Source organism: Loxodonta africana, chromosome 6, assembly GCF_030014295.1.
Source record: "Loxodonta africana isolate mLoxAfr1 chromosome 6, mLoxAfr1.hap2, whole genome shotgun sequence".
Lineage (NCBI taxonomy): Eukaryota > Metazoa > Chordata > Mammalia > Proboscidea > Elephantidae > Loxodonta > Loxodonta africana.
In genome coordinates, this window is record NC_087347.1 from 120,401,634 (window position 1) to 120,425,426 (window position 23,793).

Genomic DNA, 23,793 nt, shown 5'->3' on the forward strand with positions numbered 1-23,793 from the left:
CTCTTCTTTACCTATGAACACCAATAGCTGGCAACACACATTTCAAATGCCATTTTGGGATCATTATATGCTCTTCTGTATTTTAGAATGAAGAGCCTGTGTTTTCTAGAGATGGCAGCAAATTCTTTATGACAGTTCCTGTCAAGCAAGGGGGTCGTGGAGAATTTCACCACATAGCTATGTTCCTAGTTCAGGTAAGTACCTGCTTCTTCCCATGGTTTGGTCATGTTGCCATCACGTTCCTGAAGGTCCGATTTCGGTGGCATCTGAACGTACACTCCATACATGTAAAGCCAAGTCATAACCCAGCTCAGTCAGCATTGCTCACTGGACCCAGAGAAAGATGTTCTAGGATGAACGTGGTCATCCACCGCTGTGGATTCAAAGTGTACCTTCCCACAAAACAGTCTCAATACTGGACAAAATTTAATGAGCCCCACATGTAGGCAATGAATTCATGTCCATGGGATATAGAATTTAATAGACGAAAAACATCCAACCCCTACTGTCAAGGACCTAAGAACAAGCTAGAGAAGATTTGTTCCTTCAATAAATGCATACAGTTTATTTTGTACAAGTAATATTTTTACAGTGGTATAAAAGTTTCCAGTACTCAAAGCAACTTAAATGTCCATCAAAAATTGGATAGTTGAATAAATTATGGCACACTACCACAAGGAGATACAATGTAGAGTTAAAAAACAGGCTAAAATAGTTTTTTTTCTTTTCTTTGATGTGTTCTCAAATAGACATTGGAGTCTGTGCTACAATTTTTTTTTTTTTTTCTTTTTGGACTCTCCAAAAAAAAAAGGAGGGGGAAAGTTTATATTTTCCTCCAAATTCAAGAGGAGCTTAACAATTTACACAGGTTTATTTAACTGTAAAAAATCAGTGAGTTCATAATGAGTAGTTTAAATGTGACAAGTTTGATGAGTCAATTTGAACTTCATATCTAGTGACAAACATTCATGAGAAAATAAACCATCGTGGCTAAACTGGAATCTCATAGGAGAATCTTTCAAGCAGACTATTCGAGACTCAATTTCAAACACGAGATAAAGATAAATATAAATCTGGCAAAAGATCCCTATTCCAAACCATCTGATTTTATGTCCTTAGAACCTTCTCATTTCTGCATATTCTCAAGACTTTACCATCCTGTATATATATATGTTTTGGGTAACTCCGTGCTTTGAATTCTCAAAATCGTGTTTCAATAACTTAACATTTAACACTTGTCCAAGGTCTGTGCTATTAAAATAATTGGTCATGATTTTAACTTTAATTTTAATCAAGCCTGATGTAAATAATTTGGGACATATGTAACTTCCATAGTATAAATGTAGACTGATTTTTATAACATATTATTAAGGTAGAAAAACGGGTTATAGACAAACGTATAATTGTTATCACACTGTGTTTGAAATAAATGTATGTATTTGTATATAAATAGAATTATGTATAATTTGATATCCAGCTATTAAGGATTATATCAAGAGGTTGAGATTAAGGAAAGATTTTCATTTTTTAGGAGAACTGAAGGAACTTCACTAGTGAATTGCTTTATCCGATTTATTGGATTAAATTTGCTAGCTAAGAGTAAGATTTGTTATCATAAATATGAAGGCAGTGCTCTGGCCCAAAATATAAAGCACACAGTCCAAATGTGGTAACTGTGTTTTGTTGACTTTTTAGATCCCAGTATTTTATATCCACAAAGCTGTATGTAAACTCAGGTGGTCAAGATTATATACCTATTTATAAGGTACAGTGAAGGAAAGGGGAAGGTGTATAATACCTATTTAAGAAGAAAATTATTCAAAAATTAGGAAGGAAAATTATATATTTTAAAAAGTGTGGTATGGGAGATGCTGGCATGTGTGAATTGAGATATTTATGTAAGTAACGAAGTTTCTTTATAAGATTTGGAGCTCTGCTGGCTCCGTGGTTAAGAACTTGGCTCCTAACCAAAAGGTTGGCAGTTCGAATCTACCAGCCGCTCCTTGGAAACCCTACGGGGCAGTTCTTCTCTGCCCTGCAGGGTCGCTATGTGTCAGAATCAACTCAACGGCAACAGGTTTGGTTTTTTCGTTTGTTTGTTTGTTTTGGTTTATCCTCTCTCCTCCAGTCAAACCAGCCTGATGTGCAGTCTAATTCATTATTTCTGAAATGTTCACAAGACCAATTTGATAGAGCAGGTATATCTACTTTATTCCTCCTCTATATGGAAATTAAAACAAAGCTTTCATTGAAGTAGAAAACATTTGTATCTTTTGTGGTTGCAGTTCAGGGGGTTTGTGGTTTGCCTCACTGAGAAGTGAATAGGACTACATGGTTATTTATGCCCATTTGGCAATGTAGCTAAAATGAAATCTGCTTTGTTAGTAAGTCAGAGGTCAGTGCTTAGGTAAATGCAATTCAACGTAATGAACACACACACATACTCCCACATACATGTAGACACACAATATGAGTAAGTAGTTTGGGTCCCTTTATCTCAATATAATATCTAACATAAAAACTCATTCTTTTATTAATCTTTTATGATTGCTATATATACAGTGGAGCCCTAGTGGAGCAGTGGTTAAGTGATAACAGCTTCTAACCAAAAGGTCAGCAGTTTGAATCCACCGGCTGCTCCTTGGAAACCCTATAGGGCCGTTCTACTCTGTCCTTACATGATCACTACGGGTCAGAATCGATCTGATAGCGACGGTTTTGTTTTTTGTTTTCTTGGTTTATATGTACAGTCTAGAAAATGGAGGAAAATCGAAACTGAATAATGGTATATAAAAACCCACCCATAATCTCATCATCCCACATTCTTGCACTGTTAATCAATTGGCATATATAGTTCTAATTCTGTTTTACATTAAAAACATAAAATTTTCTCCTACAGATTGCAATCAAACTGTAAAAATATATATTTCACACACACACATATATATGTAATATTTCAGGACTAACTTAGAATTTTCTCACATCATTTATTAGTAGTCTTAATATTTAATATGTTCTTATATGTGATCTTAATAACTATTTAACATTCCATCAAGTAGACACACTAAAATGTATTCAAAGGATCCAGTTTTATTCATCATTGCAGTTATTCCTACTTTTCAATATTATAAATGACTTTGAAATAAATATTCTTATAATTAAAATTTTTTTGTTATTTAGGATCATTTCCTTAAAAATAAATTTCTAGATATCAAAGCATACCAGGGTGGATTTTATGTATATATGTGTTTAGTTTTTAGCCAATAGTACCAAATTGGCTCTCCAAAAATACTATATTAATTTATAATCTAAGCAACAATGCCAGCATGCCGATCATGAGGATGATTTAACCCTTTCTTCCTTCTTTTGTTATGCGACAGTATTCCACTTAAAACTTACATGCCCAGAGAGTGAGAAATGACGAGAACTGGGGGTTCGGCAGCCCACAGTTAGGAAAACCACCTTTTTAATACTTGACACTTAGCTATACCTGAAAGCTTTGCAATTTACTGAAAATATTTATTTGTTTGTAGTAGTCTTACTACCTGAAATTAATAAATTTTTGCAAGTATTTTTCTCTCTCACACAATCCATAGGCAGATAAAAACCATTAATTAGAGACCAAGCTACAAATTCAATGCTTAAAGGCTATTTTCATTACGGAGAGTGAAGATTGTCATTACAAATATTTTAGGTTTTTTTTTTTTTTCCCACCTCTCATTTACAATATGATGCTGTTAAACCAATTCCCCAAAGTAGAAAATACATGTGTTTCCTCCTTTTAAACATGGCTGTAATTATATGAAAATTGCAGTATTGCCTACTGGTTTTTTAATTTTAAAATGCATACCTTTTCCATCCTGCTAAATCATTTTGTGAAACAGTTCTTTAGAAGATTCATATTCGGTTGACTGGATGTACATAGTTACCTATTATGGTTCAATATTACTTCAGTGGTAATATGTTGTAATTATAGATGGCACTGTGCATAAAATTTATATTATAGATTAGTTCTTTAGTACTATTGATTGATAGTACTGGAGTTCGTGAATCAAAACTAAAATATTTCTAAGGCTTATATACATGTTGCTAGTTTACTTTCATTACAAATATGTGGAAGCAGAATTCATGAGTATTTCTGTACTTTTAGTTTATCCCATTCAGGATAAATCTGTATATTCAAGACAATTTTTCTGAATGGAGTGTGCAGTATGCAATATTAATTTCAGTTTATGTACTTCCTGAACCAAACATTGATGTAAAACTTATTTTATCTCAAACCATTAAACTTTGATCACATCCCATATCTCCCTCAAAAATAGCATTCAAGCCTTCTTATTTAGAATTCTAAATGTTTGAATCCACATTTCTGGAAATGTAACATTCTGCTAATTCAGACTACAGTTAAGAGAAGGTTTTTTTTTTTTTTTTGTCTAAAGCATGGCCACCTTTCTCTTTTAAATATGGAATAGCAGAGTTTCAGTCATGTTAAGTGGTTCGGATTCATGAGCACAAGCAATTGCCCTGGCATCTTTCAAAATTGTGTTAAATGAAAAATTATATGTTGGTGAATCCATTTACCTTGTCTATTCACCAACAAGTTTTGCTCTTGAGAGCTGATGATTTCACTTGGAACAATTTTAAATGCCATTATTCATTATAAATACTGTGTAAAATAGCATGCCCTCATCCACAATTCTATCCAACTAATCAACCCAATAAAATATTTCATTAAATTTCACTGCTATATCTGATTAGGTCATTGTCTGAAAACAATTAGCTCACCTCATGTGATGAATCAACTGTAAATTAAAATAATTTTTTAAGTGCTACAGCATTTTCCTTATTTAGAAGGTGTAAAAGTTAAACAGAATTTAATGTAAGAAATTTGAATGAACACTCGTTAAAAAGCACGTGTCACTAAACTTTTACTGATACCAATATATTTTCAACTTAGAAATATAAAGTTAAGATTTAACCTCATTGAATAAAATTTAACTCCATCAATTCAAGGAAAGGTGTCTGATGACTAATGTCCCAAATAGAAACACTTTATTTGCATCCCAGATTTTCAGTCCTCTTTTGATAACGAATGAAATTACTAGTTTGTTTTCTATTCTAAAAATGAAATTGAAATATAAGTTCGATTTATAGTATGGGGCAGTTCTCCTCTGTCCTATAGGGTCGCTATGAGGTGGAATCGACTCCACGGCACTGGGTTTTGTGTACCATATTGGTCTTGTCGAAAGCCACTATGGTTTCATATCAGTAATTAGTGTTTCTATTCTACCAAGTTAATGTAGTAGCGAGAATAGATGCGTGGAAGAAAGGAATTCTGACTCTGGAGTAAAAATGGTTATTCTTTCCTACTTTGTTACATTGTCTATCCTGAGATTATATACCTGCTGAAGGTGAATGGAAAATTATCTTAAGTGTAACCACTCCTCTGTGAAGACAAATGAAGTCTGATGTTTATTATTAACATAGTGTCTTCTTGGCTGCAATGTTCTATGTTTGGTATTGGCTTTATTTACCTAGAATTCAATTCAAATTTAATATTTTTGCTGCTATCCCATAATCAGGTATGTGTTATTGGGAAGTATACTAAGAGTCTTATAAGTATAAATGCTATTCTACTTGAAAAGAAAGTTTGACTTATCCCCAGGTCAAATTTGCCCATGTAGGTATAAATTACAGACGTTTAAAGTGAAACCAAAACATTGTGTGGTTGCTATTATGACTTTGAACCAGACATCTTTTGATCCAAAGTTTAAAAGAATCAGACTTTGATCCTAGAGAGATCATTGTGGTGAATAGTATATAATTTTTATTCTTGTGTACGGTGTTTTCAAGCAATATTCAAAGCATTGGCTTTTTGCACCTGACCACATTTAAGGTGGCCACACTTCTGCCCTTAAAACGCACACACACATGCACCCCCCAAAATTCCCTGAAAAACAGGAAATAATCAATCAAGAAGTCTGTGAACCAAATGCATCTGCAGATATTTACAGATATTGAGCAAAATTTCCCGAATTTTTTAGTTTTTTTCTTTCTGAAATGAGTCATCAAATATACACTGAAATTTGGCCCCTTGTTTCCTTAAAATCGGGGCCTGCAGTGAAGGAAAAATTGCACTGATTAAGGGTAGGGTTACACAGCCAATTATTGGTAATTGCTGTTAATAAGTTGTACACATGTAAAAAGTCTAATTGGCAAAATATGTGTGATAGATATATTTACAACAACAATTAAAAAAAGAATAGCTGCCAAGGTTGTTTATGTACAACCAAACACTCATGGGGTTTGGTTCCTTGATTTGGACGTTTAGGGTTATAGTTTCATGGAACTTCCCAGGTAACTGGCCTAATAAAGTGTTTAATACTTCTATTCTATTTCCTAGTTCATTGCGTAGTACCTAGGGTCTTAAAAGCTTGCAAGTGGCCATCCAAGGCACAATAATTGGTCTTTACTCACTTGGACCAACAAAGGCAGAAGGCAATTCAGGAACAGGAGGAGGAAATGGAATGTGTCTAATTGCCTCTATGAACAGTTGCCTTCTTTGCCATGAGACTAGAAGAACTGGATGGTGTCCAGCTACCGTTACTGAGTATTTTGATCAAAGATTCCATAGAAGAATCCTGATTAAAAGGGGGAAAATGCAGCACAGAATTTCAAATTATCATAGACTCCAGACTTTCTGGAGCCATGGAGGGTGGATGAACCCTTGAAACTATTGCCCTAGGGTAATCTTTAAACATTAAACCTAAACTATCCCCTGAAGCCTTCTTAAAACCAAATAATAATTTAGCTTAACTATTAAAAAGATCTGTCTTGAACATTATACTCTATGAAGAACTATTTATATGGGATGAAAGTGACAACAATTCAAAAGATTAGAAAAAAAACCTTAGGGGCACTGTTTTTATGTTAATGAGGGTGAAACAAAGCAGAAAAGGAGAGTGAGAATCATTGTACAACTTGAAGAATGTAATTAATGTCAGTAGATTTTACATGGAGAAACTGTTGAATTGGTATGTGCTTTGTTGTGTATATTCTCAACAACAACAACAAAATGAATAAAATTTAGAAAAAAAATCAGGGCCTGGAAATGATTAAGGAACCCATCCACTAAGATATTGTCCTGTGGAAATTTAACAATAAAATATCTGACTTCAGAGCTCCATGTCCACCTTCGTTTGGTTTGTGCCTGTGTCAAATCCCAGAAATTTCATTTCATCTTTGCATTTATACTCTAATTCATCAGGTACTTAAAAAGCACTGTGATGGATAAGACACTGGGCAAAGCACTTGAAATACAGAAATCGCATGCTTGTTGTGGATTTTAATCAGTTTATAGGCTATGGAGTTCCCATTAAGAACATGGAATAGACTATTTAGAGAGACGTTGAGATAGAGATGTGTACCAATAAGACACTGAAAATTGTTCAAAGGAAGATTCGATTACCATACATTATTAAAAAAAAAAAAAAAAAACTGTTGCTATTGAGTCAATTCTGACTCATAGCGACCCTATAGGACAGGGTAGAAATGCCCCCTAGAGTTTCCAAGGAGCACCTGGTGGATTTGAACAGCTGATCTTTTAGTTAGCACCCATAGCTCTTAACCACTACACCATCAGGGTTTCCACATACAAATCGTGGACTATAAAACACCCTTTTAGTTTCTGCTCCAACAGTATGCAACGACAACAAACATATAAGTGCCTAAGAATATGTATGTGAGAAATATGGCATCTTTCTAGTGAAAAACATAAATTTATAACTAAATATACTCAAGTAGATTTTACAATGGAGACAAAATACCATGGTTATGGATAGAAAAACTCAATATATTAGAGATATCAGCTCCAAATGTAATTCCTTCCAAAATACTGATGTGTGTGTGTGTGTGTGTGTGTTTCTAATTTGACAAGCTAATTCTCAAAGTCATGTGAAAGAGCAAAGAGCAAAAAGATCAATAGATGGGGGCAGAACATCTAGCTACAGATCTATGCTCAAATGGAAACTGAACTTATGATGGAGTTCAGAGTACAGATCAGTGAGGAAATGATGGGAAATCAAAAGGCAGTAGCTAGAATATGCACAAAACTAGAGATGGTAGTTTTGAAGAATGACGACTTCTGAAGGAGCGGGAAGGAACTCAATAGGGAGAGGTATTTTCTCTTGTAATGTTAGTGGTGAAGGAAAGGATGAAATCAAACGATAGAAATTAAGGATCCTTTCTACAGGGGAAGAAAAAGTTTATAAGAAATCAGACTATCCCTATCCATTTCTAATGTTACTGCCTAATAAAGGAAGCCCTCCTTTATGAACTAGTAATAGATAGAAACCTAGTAAGTCACATAACCCTTCACCAGCCTTATGGATAGATGTCCTAGAAAATCCAAGATATTTAAAAAGAACAAAGTATGGCTGCCAATAGCCATACAAAGTTACTACGCAAAGAAAACAGAAAATAAGAGTAAAACAAAACAAAACAAACAAAATAACTACGAAGTAGAACAACACTGTAAAAAACCACTCCAATAAGCAAAGCACTACTGAAAAAGAAGAAGAAAGTGGGAGGCCTCACCTTACCTGACTTCAGAACCTATTATACAGCCACAGTAGTCAAAACAGCCTCGTATTGGTACAACAACAGACACATAGACCAATGGAACAGAATTGAGAACCCAGACATAGATCCATCCACGTATGAGCAGCTGATATTTGACAAAGGACCAGTGTCAATTAACTGGGGAAAAGATAGCCTTTTTAACAAATGGTGCTGGCATAACTGGATATCCCTTTGCAAAAAAATGAAACAGGACCCATACCTCACACCATGCACAAAAACTAACTCCAAGTGGATCAAAGACCTAAACATAAAGACTAAAACGATAAAGATCATGGAAGAAAAAATTGGGACAACCCTAGGAGCCCTAATACAAGGTATAAACAGAATACAAAACATTACCAAAAATGATGAAGAGAAACCCGATAACTGGGAGCTCCTAAAAATCAAACACCTATGCTCATCTAAAGACTTCTCCAAAAGAGTAAAAAGACCACCTACAGACTGGGAAAGAATTTTCAGCTATGACATCTCCGACCAGCGCCTGATCTCTAAAATCTACATGATTCTGTCAAAACTCAACCACAAAAAGACAAACAACCCAATCAAGAAGTGGGCAAAGGATATGAACACACATTTCATTAAAGAAGATATTCAGGCAGCCAACAGATACATGAGAAAATGCTCTCGATCATTAGCCATTAGAGAAATGCAAATTAAAACTAGGATGAGATTCCATCTCACACCAACAAGGCTGGCATTAATCCAAAAAACACAAAATAATAAATGTTGGAGAGGCTGCGGAGAGATTGGAACTCTCATACACTGCTGGTGGGAATGTAAAATGGTACAAGCACTTTGGAAATCTATCTGGCGTTATCTTAAACAGTTAGAAATAGAACTACCATACAACCCAGAAATCCCACTCCTAGGAATATACCCTAGAGATACAAGAGCCTTCATACAAACAGATACATGCACACCCATGTTTATTGCAGCTCTGTTTACAATAGCAAAAAGTTGGAAGCAACCAAGGTGTCCATCAACGGATGAATGGGTAAATAAATTGTGGTATATTCACACAATGGAATAGTACGCATCGATAAAGAACAGTGACGAATCTCCGAAACATTTCATAACATGGAGGAACCTGGAAGGCATTATGCTGAGCGAAATGAGTCAGAGGCAAAAGGACAAATATTGTATAAGACCACTATTATAAGATCTTGAGAAATAGTAAACCTGAGAAGAACACATACTTTTGTGGTTACGAGGGGGGAAGGGAGGGAGGGTGGGAGAGGGTTTTTTATTGATTAATCAGTAGATAAGAACTGCTTTAGGTGAAGGGAAAGACAACACTCAATACATGGAAGGTCAGCTCAATTGGACTGGACCAAAGGCAAAGAAGTTTCCGGGATAAAATGAATGCTTCAAAGGTCAGCGGAGCAAGTGCGGGGGTCTGGGGAACATGGTTTGCGGGGACTTCTAAGTCAATTGGCAAAATAATTCTATTATGAAATCATTCTGCATCCCACTTTGAAATGTGGCGTCTGGGGTCTTAAATGCTAACAAGCGGCCATCTAAGATGCATCAATTGGTCTCAACCCACCTGGAGCAAAGGAAAATGAAGAACACCAAGGCCACACGACAACTAAGAGCCCAAGAGACAGAAAGGGCCACATGAACCAGAGACCTACATCATCCTGAGACCAGAAGAACTAGTTGGTGCCCGGCCACAATCGATGACTGCCCTGACAGGGAGCACAGCAGAGGACCCCTGAGGGAGCAGGAGAGCAGTGGGATACAGACCCCAAATTCTCATAAAAAGACCAAACTTAATGGTCTGACTGAGACTGGAGGAACCCCGACGGCCATGCTCCCCAGACCTTCAGTTGACACAGGACAGGAACCATCCCCGAAGACAACCCATCAGAAATGAAAGGGACTGGTCAGCGGGTGGGAGAGAGACGCTGATGAAGAGTGAGCTAATTATATCAGGTGGACACTTGAGATTGTGTTGGCAACTCTTGTCTGGAGAGGGGATGGGAGGATAGAGAGAGAGGGAAGCCGGCAAAATTGTCAAGAAAGGAGAGACTGAAAGGGCTGACTCAAGAGGGGGAGAGCAAGTGGGAGTAGGGAGTGAGATGTTTGTAAACTTTTATGTGACAGACTGATTGGATTTGTAAACGTTCACTTGAAGCTTAATAAAAGTTATTAAAAAAAAAAACACTCCAACATGAATTGAATATGATAAATATTTGCAAATAAGAAATTATGGGTCAACTGAGAAATTTAAAAACTTAGAGTGACATTAGTGGGAGAAACTGAAAAACAACACAAAGTAATAACAGAGCTAATTAAAAGATGACCAAGGATAAATAGATATTCTTGAAAACATGGTAAGAGTATTAAGGAGAGAAATAAAAACCAGACAATAAAATGTAAAAGAAAAAAAGAAGTAAAAAGTATCAGAGATATATAGGTATGTAAGACAGGAAAATAAAATCCAACTGATACTTAGTTGGAGTTCTTAAAAGAGGAAGATGAAACAGTGGTAGAGAGGCAACATTTAAAACCATAATCCAACAAGAAAGGGAAAAACGTTCTGCAAACCAAAGCACTCTGTCTATAAGATAAGGAATACATATTCCTAAAAAAAAAAAAAAAAAAAAAAAAATTTTTTTTTTTTTATTCCTATTGTACATCTAGGAAAATTGGCTGCCAATTTCATTATGTATCCTTGTAAAACTATTAGACTTCAGAGAAAAACAAAACAAAACATAAACTATTTATCTTCCTGGTAAAAAGACTAACTCTCTTACAGTGGAAAGAAAATCAGGTTGTCACCTGTCATCCTGATAGCGACGTGCAGATCAAGAAAGTACACGAGCAGCATTTTCAAGATAATAAAGTGTGAGCCAAATATGTTCTATCCATACAAGCCGCCCTTTGAAAATCAAATTACTAAAAAAGTGATTGTAGATAGTCAACTCAGGAAATACTCTATTCATGATCCCTCCCTGGTAAAACTACGAGAGGAGACGATACTTCCAAAAATCTGAATCTGAAAACTAAAACAAATGTGAAAATAAGTGTAGAATAAAAAACATTGAGTGGATTCCAGCTCATAGCAACCCTATAGGACAGAGTGGTGGATTCAAATTGCCAACATTTTGGTTAGCGGCTTTAGCTCTTAACCACTATGCAGCCAGGGTTTCCAGTGTAGAATAGTATTGTATAAATGTGCAGGTTGTGACAATGGACAGGAATCTTCATGAGAGTAGAAGAGAAAGGAAAAGGTAAAATGTGCACGTGTATTATTGCATAGATGACAGTCCAAGAATATTATTTAAGACCGACAAAACAAATGATCTTAAAAAAAAACTAAGTTTAAAAAATATTAGGAAGCAGTAACGTGATTGTTGTTGTTCTTAGGTGCCATCAAGTCAGCTCCAGCTCATAGCGACCCTATGTACAACAGAATGAAACACTGCCCGGTCCTGTGCCATCCTCACAATCATTGTTATGCTTGAGCTCATTGTTGCAGCCACTGCATCAATCAACCTCATCGAGAGGCTTCCTCTTTTCTGCTAACCCTGTACTTTGCCAAGCATGATGTCCTTCTCCAGAGACTAATCCCTCTGACAACAAGTCCAAAGTATGTAAGACCCAGTCTCACCATCCTTGCTTCGAAGGAGCACCCTGGTTGTACTTCTTGCAAGACAGATTTGTTTGTTCTTTTGGCAGTCCATGGTATATTCAATATTTTTCACCAACACCACAATTCAAAGGCATCAATTCTTCTTTGGTCTTCCTTATTCATTGTCCAGCTTTCACATGCATATGACGTGATTGAAAATACCATGGCTTGGGTCAGGCGCACCTTAGTCTTCAAGGTGATGTCTTTGCTCTTCCACACTTTAAAGAAGTCCTTTGCAGCAGATTTACCCAATGCAATGAGTCTTTTGATTTCTTGATTGCTGCTTCCATGGCTGTTGATTGTGGATCCAAGTAAAATGAAATCCTTGACAACTTCAATCTTTCTCCATTTATCATAATGTTGCTCATTGGTCCAGTTGTGAGGATTTTTGTTTTCTTTGTGTTGAGGTGCAATCCATACTGAAGGCTGTGGTCTCTGACCTTCACTAGTAAGTGCTTCAATTCCTCTTCACTTTCAGCAAGCAAGGTTGTGTCATCTGCCTAACGCAGGTTGTTAATGAGTCTTCCTCCAATGCTGATGCCCCATTCTTCTTCATATAGTCCATCTTCTCGGATTATTTGCTCAGCATACAGACTGAATAGGTATGGTGAAAGAATACAACCCTGATGCACACCGTTCCTGACTTTAAACCAACCAGTATCCCCTTGTTCTTTCTGAACAACTGCCTCTTGATCTATGTAAAGGTTCCTCACGAGCACAATTAAGTATTCTGGAATTCCCATTCTTTGCAATGTTATCTATAATTTGTTATGATCCACACAGTCAAATGCCTTTGCATAGTCAATAAAACACAGGTAAACAGCCTTCTGGTATTCTCTGCTTTCAACCAGTGTCCATAAGACATCAGCAATATCTCTTGTTCCTCTTCTGAAACCGCCCTGAATTTCTGGCAGTTCCCTGTCAATATACTGCTGCAGCCATTTTTGAATGATCTGCAGCAAAATTTTGCTGATATTGTTCTATAACTTCCACATTTGGTTGGATCACCTTTCTTGGGAATAGGCATAAATATGAATCTCTTCCAGTCAGTTGGCCAGGAAGCTGTCTTCCATATTTCTTGGCACAGATGAGTGAGCACCTCCAGCACTGCATGTGTTTGTTGAAACATCTCAATTGATAATCCATCAGTTCATGGAGCCTTGTTTTTCGCCAATGCCTTCAGAGCAGCTTGGACTTCTTCCTTCAGTACCATTGGTTCCTGATCATATGCCACCTCTTGAAATGGTTGAACATTGACTCATTCTTTTTGGTATAATGACTCTGTGTATTCCTTCCATCTTCTTTTGATGCTTCCTGCGTCATTTAATATTTTCCTCATAGAATCCTTCACTATTGCAACTCAAGGCTTGAATTTTTTCTTCAGTTCTTTCAGTTTGAGAAACGCCGAGTGTGTTCTTCCCTTTTGGTTTTTCATCTCTAGCTCTTTGCGCATGACTTTATAGTACTTTGTCTTCTCCAGCTGCCCTTTGAAATCCTCTGTTCAGTTCTAACTTCATCAATCCTTCCTTTTGCTTTAGCTGCTCGACTTTCAAGAACAAGTTTCAGAATCTCCTCTGACATCCTTCTTGGACTTTTCTTTCTTTTCTATCTTTTCAGTGACCTCTTGCTTTCTTCACGGATGATGTCCTTGATGTAATTCCACAACTCGTCTGCTCTTTGGTCGCTAGTGTTCAGTGTGTCAAATCTATTCTTCAGATGGTCTCTAAATTCAGGTTGGATATACTTAAGCTCATATTTCAGCTCTAGTGAACTTGCTCTGATTTTCTTCAGTTTTAGCTTGAGCTTGCATATGAGCAATTGATGGTCTGTTCCGCAGTCGGCCCCTGGCCTTGTTCTGACTGATGACATTGAGCTTTTCCATTGTCTTTTTCCACAGATGTAGTCATTTTGATTTCTGTGTGTTCCATCTGGTGAGGTCCCCATTTGTATAAAAAAAAAAAAAAAATTGTATAGTCACTGTTTATGCTGGTGGAAGAAGGTATTTGCAGTGAAGAAGTCATTGGTCTTGCAAAATTCTCTCATTTGATCTCCGGCATTGTTTCTATCACCAAGGCCATATTTTCCAACTACTGATCTTTCTTCTTTGTTTCCAACTTTCATATTCCAATCACCAGTAATTATCAATGCATCTTGATTGCATGTTCGATCAATTTCAGACTGCAGCAACTGATAAAAGTCTTCTATTTCTTAATCTTTGGCCTTAGTGGTTGGTGCATATATATGAATAATAGTCGTATTAACTGGTCTTCCTTGTAGCCGTATGGATGTTATCCTTTCACTGACAGCATTGTACTTCAGGGTAGATCTTGAAATGTTCTTTTTGACGATGAATGTAACACCATTCCTCTTCCAGTTGTCATCCCCAGCATAGTAAACTGTATGATTGTCTGATTCAAAATGGCCAATACTGGTCCATTTTAGCTCACTAATGCCTAGGATATTGTTCTTTATGCATTCCATTTCATTTTTGATGATTTCTAATTTTCCTAGATTCATACTTCATACATTCGAGGTTCTGATTATTAATGGATGTTTGCAGTTGCTTCTTCTCATTTTGAGATATGCCACATCAGGAAATGAAGGCCCCAAAAGCTTTACTTCATCCATGTCATTAGGGTCGACTTTCCTTTGAAGAGGCAGCTCTTCCCCAGTCATCTTTTGAGTGCCTTCCAACCTGGGGTCTCCAGCAGGACTTATAGCAGCTGGGGCAGTTGGTCCTTCATTCCAGAATGAGGTTCTTGTAGGCACATCACAGTTTCCAGCCCACCACCATTCCTACCTTTCAGATTGGCAAACATTCAGACACTGAACGATAGAACAATGACCCCTTTAACAAATTCATGGGAATATAGACATTCTGCATTGCTAGTGGGTGTGCAGAAAGATACTACTCTAACTGTGGAAACTATCCTGAAGATATACTCCTACATATTATATATCATATGTAAATGTTGTTGTTGTTAGGTGGCCTCGAGTCAGTTCTGACTTATAGTGACTCTATGTACAACAGAATGAAACACTGCCCAGTCCTGTGCCATACTTATAGTTGTTATACTTGAGCCCATTGATCCAGCCACTGGGTCAATCCATCTTGTTGAGTGTGTTCCTCTTTTTCGCTGACCCTCTGCCAAGCATGATGTCCTTCTCCAGGGACTGATCCCCCCTGACAACATGTCTAAAGTATATGAGACATAGTCTTGCCATTCTTGCTTCTAAGGAACATTCTGGTTGTACTTCTTCCAAGACAAATTTGTTCAATCTTTTGGCAGTCCATGATATGTTCAATATTCTTTGCCAGCACCATAATTCAAAGGCATCAGTTCTTCTTTGGTGTTCCTTATTCATTGATACATTGCATTAGGCAAATCTGCTACAATAGATCTCGCTAAAGTGTTAAGGACTGAGGTTACCCTGACCCAAGCCCTGGTGTTTTTAATTGCTTCACATGCATGTGAAAGCTGGACAGTAATATCTATATAATACTAACATATTTTAGTTATATCTATATAATAACATATTTTACACATACATATGTATATATATAAACCCAGTGTCATCGAGTTGATTCCGACATATATATATATATATATATATACACACGCACATAATTAAAACCCATAGAAGCAGCAGTCAGGAAATCAAAAGACGCATTGCACATTGCATTGGGCAAATCTGCAGCAAAAGACCTCTTTGAAGTGTTAAAAAGCAAAGATGTCACCTTGAAGACTAAAGTGCATCTGACCCAAAACATGATGTTTGTAATAGCCTCATATGCATGCGAAAGCTGGACAATGAATAAGGAAGACCGAAGAAGAATTGATACCTTTGAATTGTGTTGGTGAAGAATATTGAATATACAATGGACTGCCAAAAGAACTAACGAGAATGTTCCTTAGAAGCAAGGATGGCTAGACTACGTCTCACTTACTTTGAACATGTTATCAGGAGAGGTCAGTCCCTGGAGAGACACATCATGCTTGGTAAAGTAGAAGGCCAGTGAAAAAGAGGAAGACCCTGAACGAGATGGATTGATACAAAGGCTGCAACAATGGGCTCAAGCATAACAATGATGAGGATGGAGCAAGACCAGGCAGTGTTTCATTCTGTTGTGTATAGGGTCACTATGATTTGGAACAAATTCCATGGCACCTAACAAATTAACAACAACATACACATACATACACAGAGAGTTAATCATTGCAGCATTATCTGAGATATGCATCATTGAAAGTTAATTGAATGAATTGTGGTACTTCCAGACTATGGAGAACTATTAGGAATAAAATGGATGAAAGAGCTCCGAAAATTGATATGGAATAAGTCCCATACTTTCTCTAATTTATATGTTTATGTGAATTTGAGGTTACATTTATAATCACAGTTATTCATTTGTTTTGTGTGTTTTTTCTAAACAAATAAAGATAAATAAGAAGCTAATGAAGAAAATTCCACATGTGATTAGTGAGATGAAAATAAGATTTTTCTCAGTAAAATACTTTATGTAATGTATATATTAGAATCATGAGTATATTTTAAAATGAAAACTAGATAAAAAGAATAAAAATCAAACCCTAAATTTAAGTCCTAACAGAAACAAATAAATAAATCAAACTGGTAGGAATTTTAATTAGACTATCACTATGCATACATATATATGTATATGTATACACATACACAAAAAGAGAACATAAGGAAATATCTCTATCCATCTAACAAATTGACGTATGTATGTATGTCATCTTAAAGGGCCTGGAAGTTGTAGCATCCCAGTAGCAATGAGAACACCTAAACTCAAATCTTGGTATCTAAATACCACAATCCACTGGAAGGAACTGAGTCTTCCTGGAGAAATGATTGGTTGCAGATATGGGACAGAGAAAGTAAAATGATCTTGGAACATTTCACTGTGCAGATAACAAGGAAGTACTTAAAGACTAATGTAATTACGTTCAAAGAATAGAGTGGTTGTCATGAAGGGGTTCCCACTAGTTACATTCTGAGAATTTCAGCACTGCCAAGGGTATCAACAGTAATGGAATATTCACATATTCCAGTAAAAAAAAAAAAAAGCTTGAGTTTTTAGTAATATGAGGAGAAGAGGGAGATAGAGAGTGAGCACATATAAGAGGAAAAAGTAGAGAAAGCTCTTCTTTACAGAAAAATACTATTTAATAAATACAGAAGGGATATTCCAATAAGGAAATCACTGTGAAATCATAATTTATTCAGGGAAAGGTCATCAATGGGTGTTCAGAATTACTGAATGAAAAGGTGATTGGGAAAAGGGTATTCACATAATGTGCAAGTACTACCTTCTTTTTAAGTACAAGGCAAAATGTACTTTTACAGTGAATAGATCTGACAGTTTCCACTCAAACAGCATATTCTTATGTGTGGGAAACCTGTAATGAGGTGCCTCCACTATGAAGTGGGAGAGGTAACAACATCACCTACAGAGTATTCTTGCCAAAAATGTTTAGTCTAAATTAAATCATGAGAAAACCAGATACACCCAACATGTCCAAAGCTCTATAAGACAATTTGGCCAAGAGCCTTTAAAACATAGCCAATGAATGTTGTGAAAAACGGAAAACACGAAATGATTGTTTTACTTTAAAAGACTGAAGTGTTGGTAACCTTGATTGTGTGGTCAAGATATAGAGCTATAGGTAATTACTTGGGGCAGTGGAGGACATTTTAATATTGACTGTATTAGAGGATATTGAATTAATGTTAATTTTCATGGATGTAATGTAAGATATGCTTATATAGTAAAAAAATTTTCACCTTGAGAGATGTGTGCTGAAGGAATTAAGGCTGGACTATTCTGTTTGTAATTTACCTTTAAATGATTCAGCAAACAAAATAGAGAGAAGGCAGATACTTAAAATGTAGAGCCTTGGTGAATCAAGGTAAAAATCCTCTGAGTATTCATTGTATTATTTTTTCAACCTTTCTGCAGATTTGAGCATTTTCTAAATAAAAACAAAATATATGAGGTAAATTTTCAAACTCATTCAATCGACAAAAATTAAATATTTTGATGATAATCACTGTTGGTGAGGAAGTAGTGAAAATGTAGAATGATGGAAATTCATAGTGTTATTAGAATATAAATTGAGACAACTTTGGAAATTACTTTGTCGCTGTCTAGTTAAGTACAAGACATGTATATTCTACGACTAAGCAAGCCCCCTCCTAGGTTTTTGCCTCAAAAAAAGCCTTGCCATATGCTTGAGGAGACATTAATTGGAATATTCATAGGCAACTTCTTTTTAAGAGCAAAAATTTGGAAACAAGTGTCAGAAGAACAAATAAATTATATTTTATTCAGTAAAATGCCATACTGCAGTGAAAATGAGCTATCACTATAGACCTCAAAGTAGATTAATCTCAGAACTAATTACTGAGTGAAGATAGCAAATCTGATAGTAACGCACATAATGTAAAGTTAAAAAGCATGTAACTATGAGTATTTTATTCAGGATAAAGTTTTTTTTTTTTTGGTCGTTCCTGAGTTTTTTATTTAAAGCTGTTCAAACTACACCATTGATGATGTTTTAGACAAGAGTGATTAATGTTCCATGTTGGTACCAAATGCCGATGTCAAGAAGATGTACAGGTGATGCTCACAGAGGGCCCTTTTCTGACAGGTTTCGTGGCAGCACAGGAATAGATGCACCAACATTGCCTAAGTCTTTGTTTATATAGATGTGCACCCGGTCTTGAGATTTAAAATGATAAACTGAACGCTAGCCAAGAGTTAAAGAAATAAAAGTGACACAGGCAGTCCGTGCTTTCGAGTTTGGTAGAGCTGGTTAAATAAAAACAAAATCAATACTTTCTATCTCTTTGCAGAGTAAAAGTGATCAAATTACCGTGCGGCATCTGACATCAGGAAACTGGGAAGTGATAAAGATCTTGGCATACGATGAAAACACTCAAAAAATGTGAGCGACTATTTGGTTGTCTAGTCAGGCCCTGGAAGTCAAAATGACATCTTTTCTACCAAAATTATGTTTTGCTTACCACGGTCCTAGTCAAAAGAATGTAGCATGTAAAGGACAATCTTTTCCTTAACATAAGGGATAGGGAGAGATTGAGAGAGATAGGAAAAAGTGGGATGATCTTATAATACAGAAAAAAAAAAAGGTTTCCAAATGGATCAAAGTCTTGTTGTTGAACAACAGAAGAGCCCTTGCCTGGTTCTTGATGGTTTTGAGAATTCAATTAAAAACTCAGCTTGGCAAAACTAGATGTGTGCCTGATACGTGTGTGCTTTTTTTCTTTCGGGCAGTTACTTTCTGAGCACGGAGTCTTCTCCCAGAGGGAGGCAGCTGTACAGGTAAGCGGTGTGCAAGGCTCCTTCTCCACAGGTCAGCTTCTCGAAGTCCATCCACTCGGCCAAATGAAGGGAGGAACATCTGAAGTTGTATTTTCAACATGGTTAAAGGAAAGCCAATGCTGTATGGCAACACCGCATAGTCTTGGTTCAGTCCTCTGGCTCCAAACCTTTGGAAACCTAAAGGGTTGCAGCTTGAAGGGAGGCAACTTTCTCCCCTGCGGCTCCATTTTCTCATTGATCCTCTATTACAGTCTCAAAGTGTCTTCTTCATGTGGGTGTGACTTGCATCTCCCAGCTTCCCAGTCACAGCAGATATGCATTTTTCCCAAGCCCTTCCTCTTTTGCTAAGCCACCTTTTGAATTTTCAGTGCATTAATGTGGCACCCATGTAATTTATTCCTGAACGTCATAAAGCCATTGTGAACACTTAGCAGAGTGTATGAAGTGGAAGCCTTCCCTTTTTCCATATTTCATCAAATCCATTGAAATGGTTGTGGGTGGAGTCATCCCTATTTAAGCCAGGAATGCTTGGTGCTTACTAAAATAAAGCAGTGCTTGGGGAATATTCACATCTGCCTGAAGTTTCTAAATGCAAAGCTATATTCATAATTGGAGCAGACGATCACATCCATTTCGTGTTAAAATGAATCCTCACTCAGAAATCTTTCACCAGAACCTCGTAAGAATGATTTTTTTTTTTATGTCTGGAAAACAACTTATTAATTCTAGACTTTATATACACTTTCTAATTTCCATTTTACAGGTCTATTTTTAAAGTGTCCAAACTGCCATGGCATACTCTCAGTGGAAATTCATGTCTGAAGAAGTGTCAGTCACCATTGATTCTTAACAAGTAGCCTAAGCTTTCCTTTGAGCGTAAAAATGCATGTTTGAAGTCTGCTCATCCCCCCTAATTCTCTTACATGCTGTTATTTATGCATAATTAGCTTTTATCTTTTTATCACCTCTACCACCTCTTTTTTTACCACCATTTGTGGTGGTTAAGAGCTACAGCTGCTAACCAAAAGGTCGGCAGTTCGAGTCCACCACCCACTCCTTGGAAACACTACGGGACAGCTCTACTCTGTCCTGTAGGGTTGTTATGAGTCAGAATTGAGTCCACAGCAACAGGTTTTTATTTTGTTTTGTTTTTTACCACCATGTCATTTTCATATTTTTCTCTTTGGATTTTCTGGAATCCATTTTCCCAATTCTAATGACTTCTATTGGAAGAAGAACTATTAATTTCAGAGAGTAACCTAATTTTGATGATGAGATCCTGATTAAAGTATAGCCCATTTTTTCTTTGTAGTAACTTGAGGCTTATCTTTCTTGAAAAATATATTTTATGATATGATTGATATTGGTGACCATGGACAACACCTTAGAGACATGGAAATACTTGATCAATGTCCTATTCCTCCCATTTTTAGAAAACTCTTAAAGAAAAATGACGGTGTGAGAAGATTAGTCTTGGCGAAGGTCAGCCAATGGAACTGCCTCAATGTCTTTTCTTATTAGCCTAAGATGTGATTTGAATCAACATGACTTCTGAGATTTGTGTGCCTGTCTTATCGCCATAGTGATTGAGGCAGAACAGTCAAGCTATCTATGACCTGAACTAGTGTAGCAGGCTGTGTTATAAAGAAAATCTAGTACCAATAAATCTCCCCTTAATAGCTCATCAAATGCCAGTTGGCTCGACTGTAAGATAATGTTAGTGTTTGACCCAGAAAACTCAATTAATGTGTTGGCCAGAATTAGAACTGTGACTATACTCAGTGTTACTTTTTTTGTTGTTTTTTGGTCTCAAAATTTCTGTTTCCTTACGTCATCAAATTCAATAATCTAAATTATGAGAAAATATCAACATAAGTCTCTAGGGAACTTGGATTTGAAAAGTCATGTGAAGATGCAGAAAAAGAAAATCTTTGAATTTCTGGTCCTGTCACTGAATAGCTCTGTGTTATTGTGAAATATTCTTAACCTCTCTAGCCTTATCCTGCGTATCTAAAAATGGGTATGATTACCTTGTAGGTTATCATAATGATACAAATGGCTAGTGTGTTTAAGTGTCCAGTGTATATTAATAGCTTCGACTGGCTGGTAAAAAAAAAATGTATTTTCATCAGCTTCCAATGCTTCAAATATGAAATTGAGACTTTGCAACTGACCTATACTTGACATTGAACATCAGTTCCTTCTGGTGCTTCTGGTGACCCCTTCAACACTGCTATTCCTATCTCCATGCCAGCAGCATACTGCACATCAAAATTAGCCTGACTGTAGAGCACTGGTGGCACTGCGGTTAGGAGTTATGGTTGCTAACCAAAAGGCTGGCAGTTCAAATCCACCACCTGCTCCTTGGAAACCCTATGGGGCAGTTCTACTCTGTCCTATAGGGTCACTACAAGTTTGAATTGGCTCAACATCAATGGGTTTGGCTTTATTTATTTATCTGGGTATGATTCATTTAGGAGTCCCTGAGTTAAGTGCTCAGCTATTAGCCAAAAGGGTTGAGGTTTGAATGCATCCAGAGGTGCCTTGAAAGAAAGACCTGGCAATCTACTTCCAAAAGATCACAGTTATTGAAAACTCTATGAAGCACAGTTCTATTCAGCAACACATGCGGTTGCCATGAGTTGGAATTGTCTTGATGACAGGTGGTTTGGTTTCGAATGATTTCTTTATAATATACAACCAAAATCACATTTCATTCCAAAATTAAATTAAAAATCTTTTGTCCAAAATATTGTATAAGGCCACTATTATAATAACTGGAGAAACAGTTTAAACTGAGAAGAAAATGTTCTTTGATGGTTGAGAAAGGGGAGGGAGGGAGGAAGGGAGAGGGGTTTTCACTAATTAGATAGTGCAAAAAAAAAAAATTAGACAGTAGATGAGAATTATTTTAGGTGAAGGAAAAGACAACACACAATACAGGCAAGGCCAGCACAACTGAACTAAACTAAAAGCAGTTTCCTGAATAAACTGAATTCTTCAAAGGCCAGCATAGCAGGGGTGAGGGTCTGGAGACCATGGTTTCAGGCGACATCTAAGTTAATTGGCATAATAAAATCTATTAAGAAAACATTCTGCATCCCACTTTGGAGAGTGGCTTCTGGGGCCTTAAACGCTAGCATCAATGGGTCTTAACCCACCTGGAGCAAAGGAGAATGAAGAACACCAAAGACACAAGGTAATTATGAGCCCAAGAGACACATAACCAGAGACTGCATCGGCCTGAGACCAGAAGAGCTAGATGGTGCCCAGCTACAACCGATGACTGCCCTGACAGGGAGTGAAACAGAAAGCCCATGAGGGAGCCGGACAGCAGTGGGATGCAGACCTCAAATTCTTGTAAAGAGACCAGACTTAATGGTCTGCCTGAGACCAGAAGGACCCCAGAGGTCATGGTCCCCAGGCCATCTGTTAGCCCAAGACAAGTACCGTTTCCAAAGCCAACTCTTCTTCAGACAGGGATTGGACTGGACTATGAGATAGAAAATGATACTGGTGAAGAATGAGCTTCTTGGATCAAGTAGACATATGAGATATGTTGGCATCTCCTGTCTGGAGGGGAGATGAGAGAGCAGAGGGGGTCAGAAGCTAGCCAAATGGATATGAAACAGAGAGTGGAGGGAAAGAGTATGCTGTCTCATTAGGGGGAGAGCAATTAGGATTATATAGCAAGGTGTATATAAATTTTTGTATGAGAGACTGACTTCATTTGTAAACTTTCACTTAAAGCACAATAAAAATTAAAAAAAAAAAACTTTCGTCCAGTCAAAAAAAAATGTTGGGGGAGGGATATATGTCTTCACCAGGGCGTTCGTTCATTGGTCTAGATAATTTAGAATTCAACTACATTTATAAAATAAAGATTCTATGTATAAAATTTAACCTTGGATAAATATCTCAAGATCTCTTGACCTTAAACACTGTTATTTTAAAAATAAAGATGATGATTACTTTTCTCTTTTCCTAACCAGTATCTCAAATTATACATTATCATTAGCATCATATTTACTATCATACAAAAATAACTTTACCAAAAATTACAATGAAAGTAGTTAGTGGGGAAACTTTGGCACTGATGCCAAATTCTAATGTTTAGAGTGTTGGATTTAGAAAATGATGAGCTTGATTT

At 36.6% G+C, this 23,793-nt stretch overlaps 1 protein-coding gene across 1 annotated transcript in view; it reads left to right on the plus strand.

The window, feature by feature from the left end:
* DPP10 (dipeptidyl peptidase like 10) overlaps nt 1–23,793 on the plus strand; it is an 833,411-nt gene that overhangs the window by 762,527 nt on the left and 47,091 nt on the right. The window contains exons 13-15 of the mRNA XM_003405871.3: nt 87–194; nt 19,157–19,248; nt 19,596–19,643. Coding sequence (XP_003405919.2) covers nt 87–194; nt 19,157–19,248; nt 19,596–19,643 — 248 coding nt within the window. The remainder of the gene's footprint in view (nt 1–86; nt 195–19,156; nt 19,249–19,595; nt 19,644–23,793) is intronic.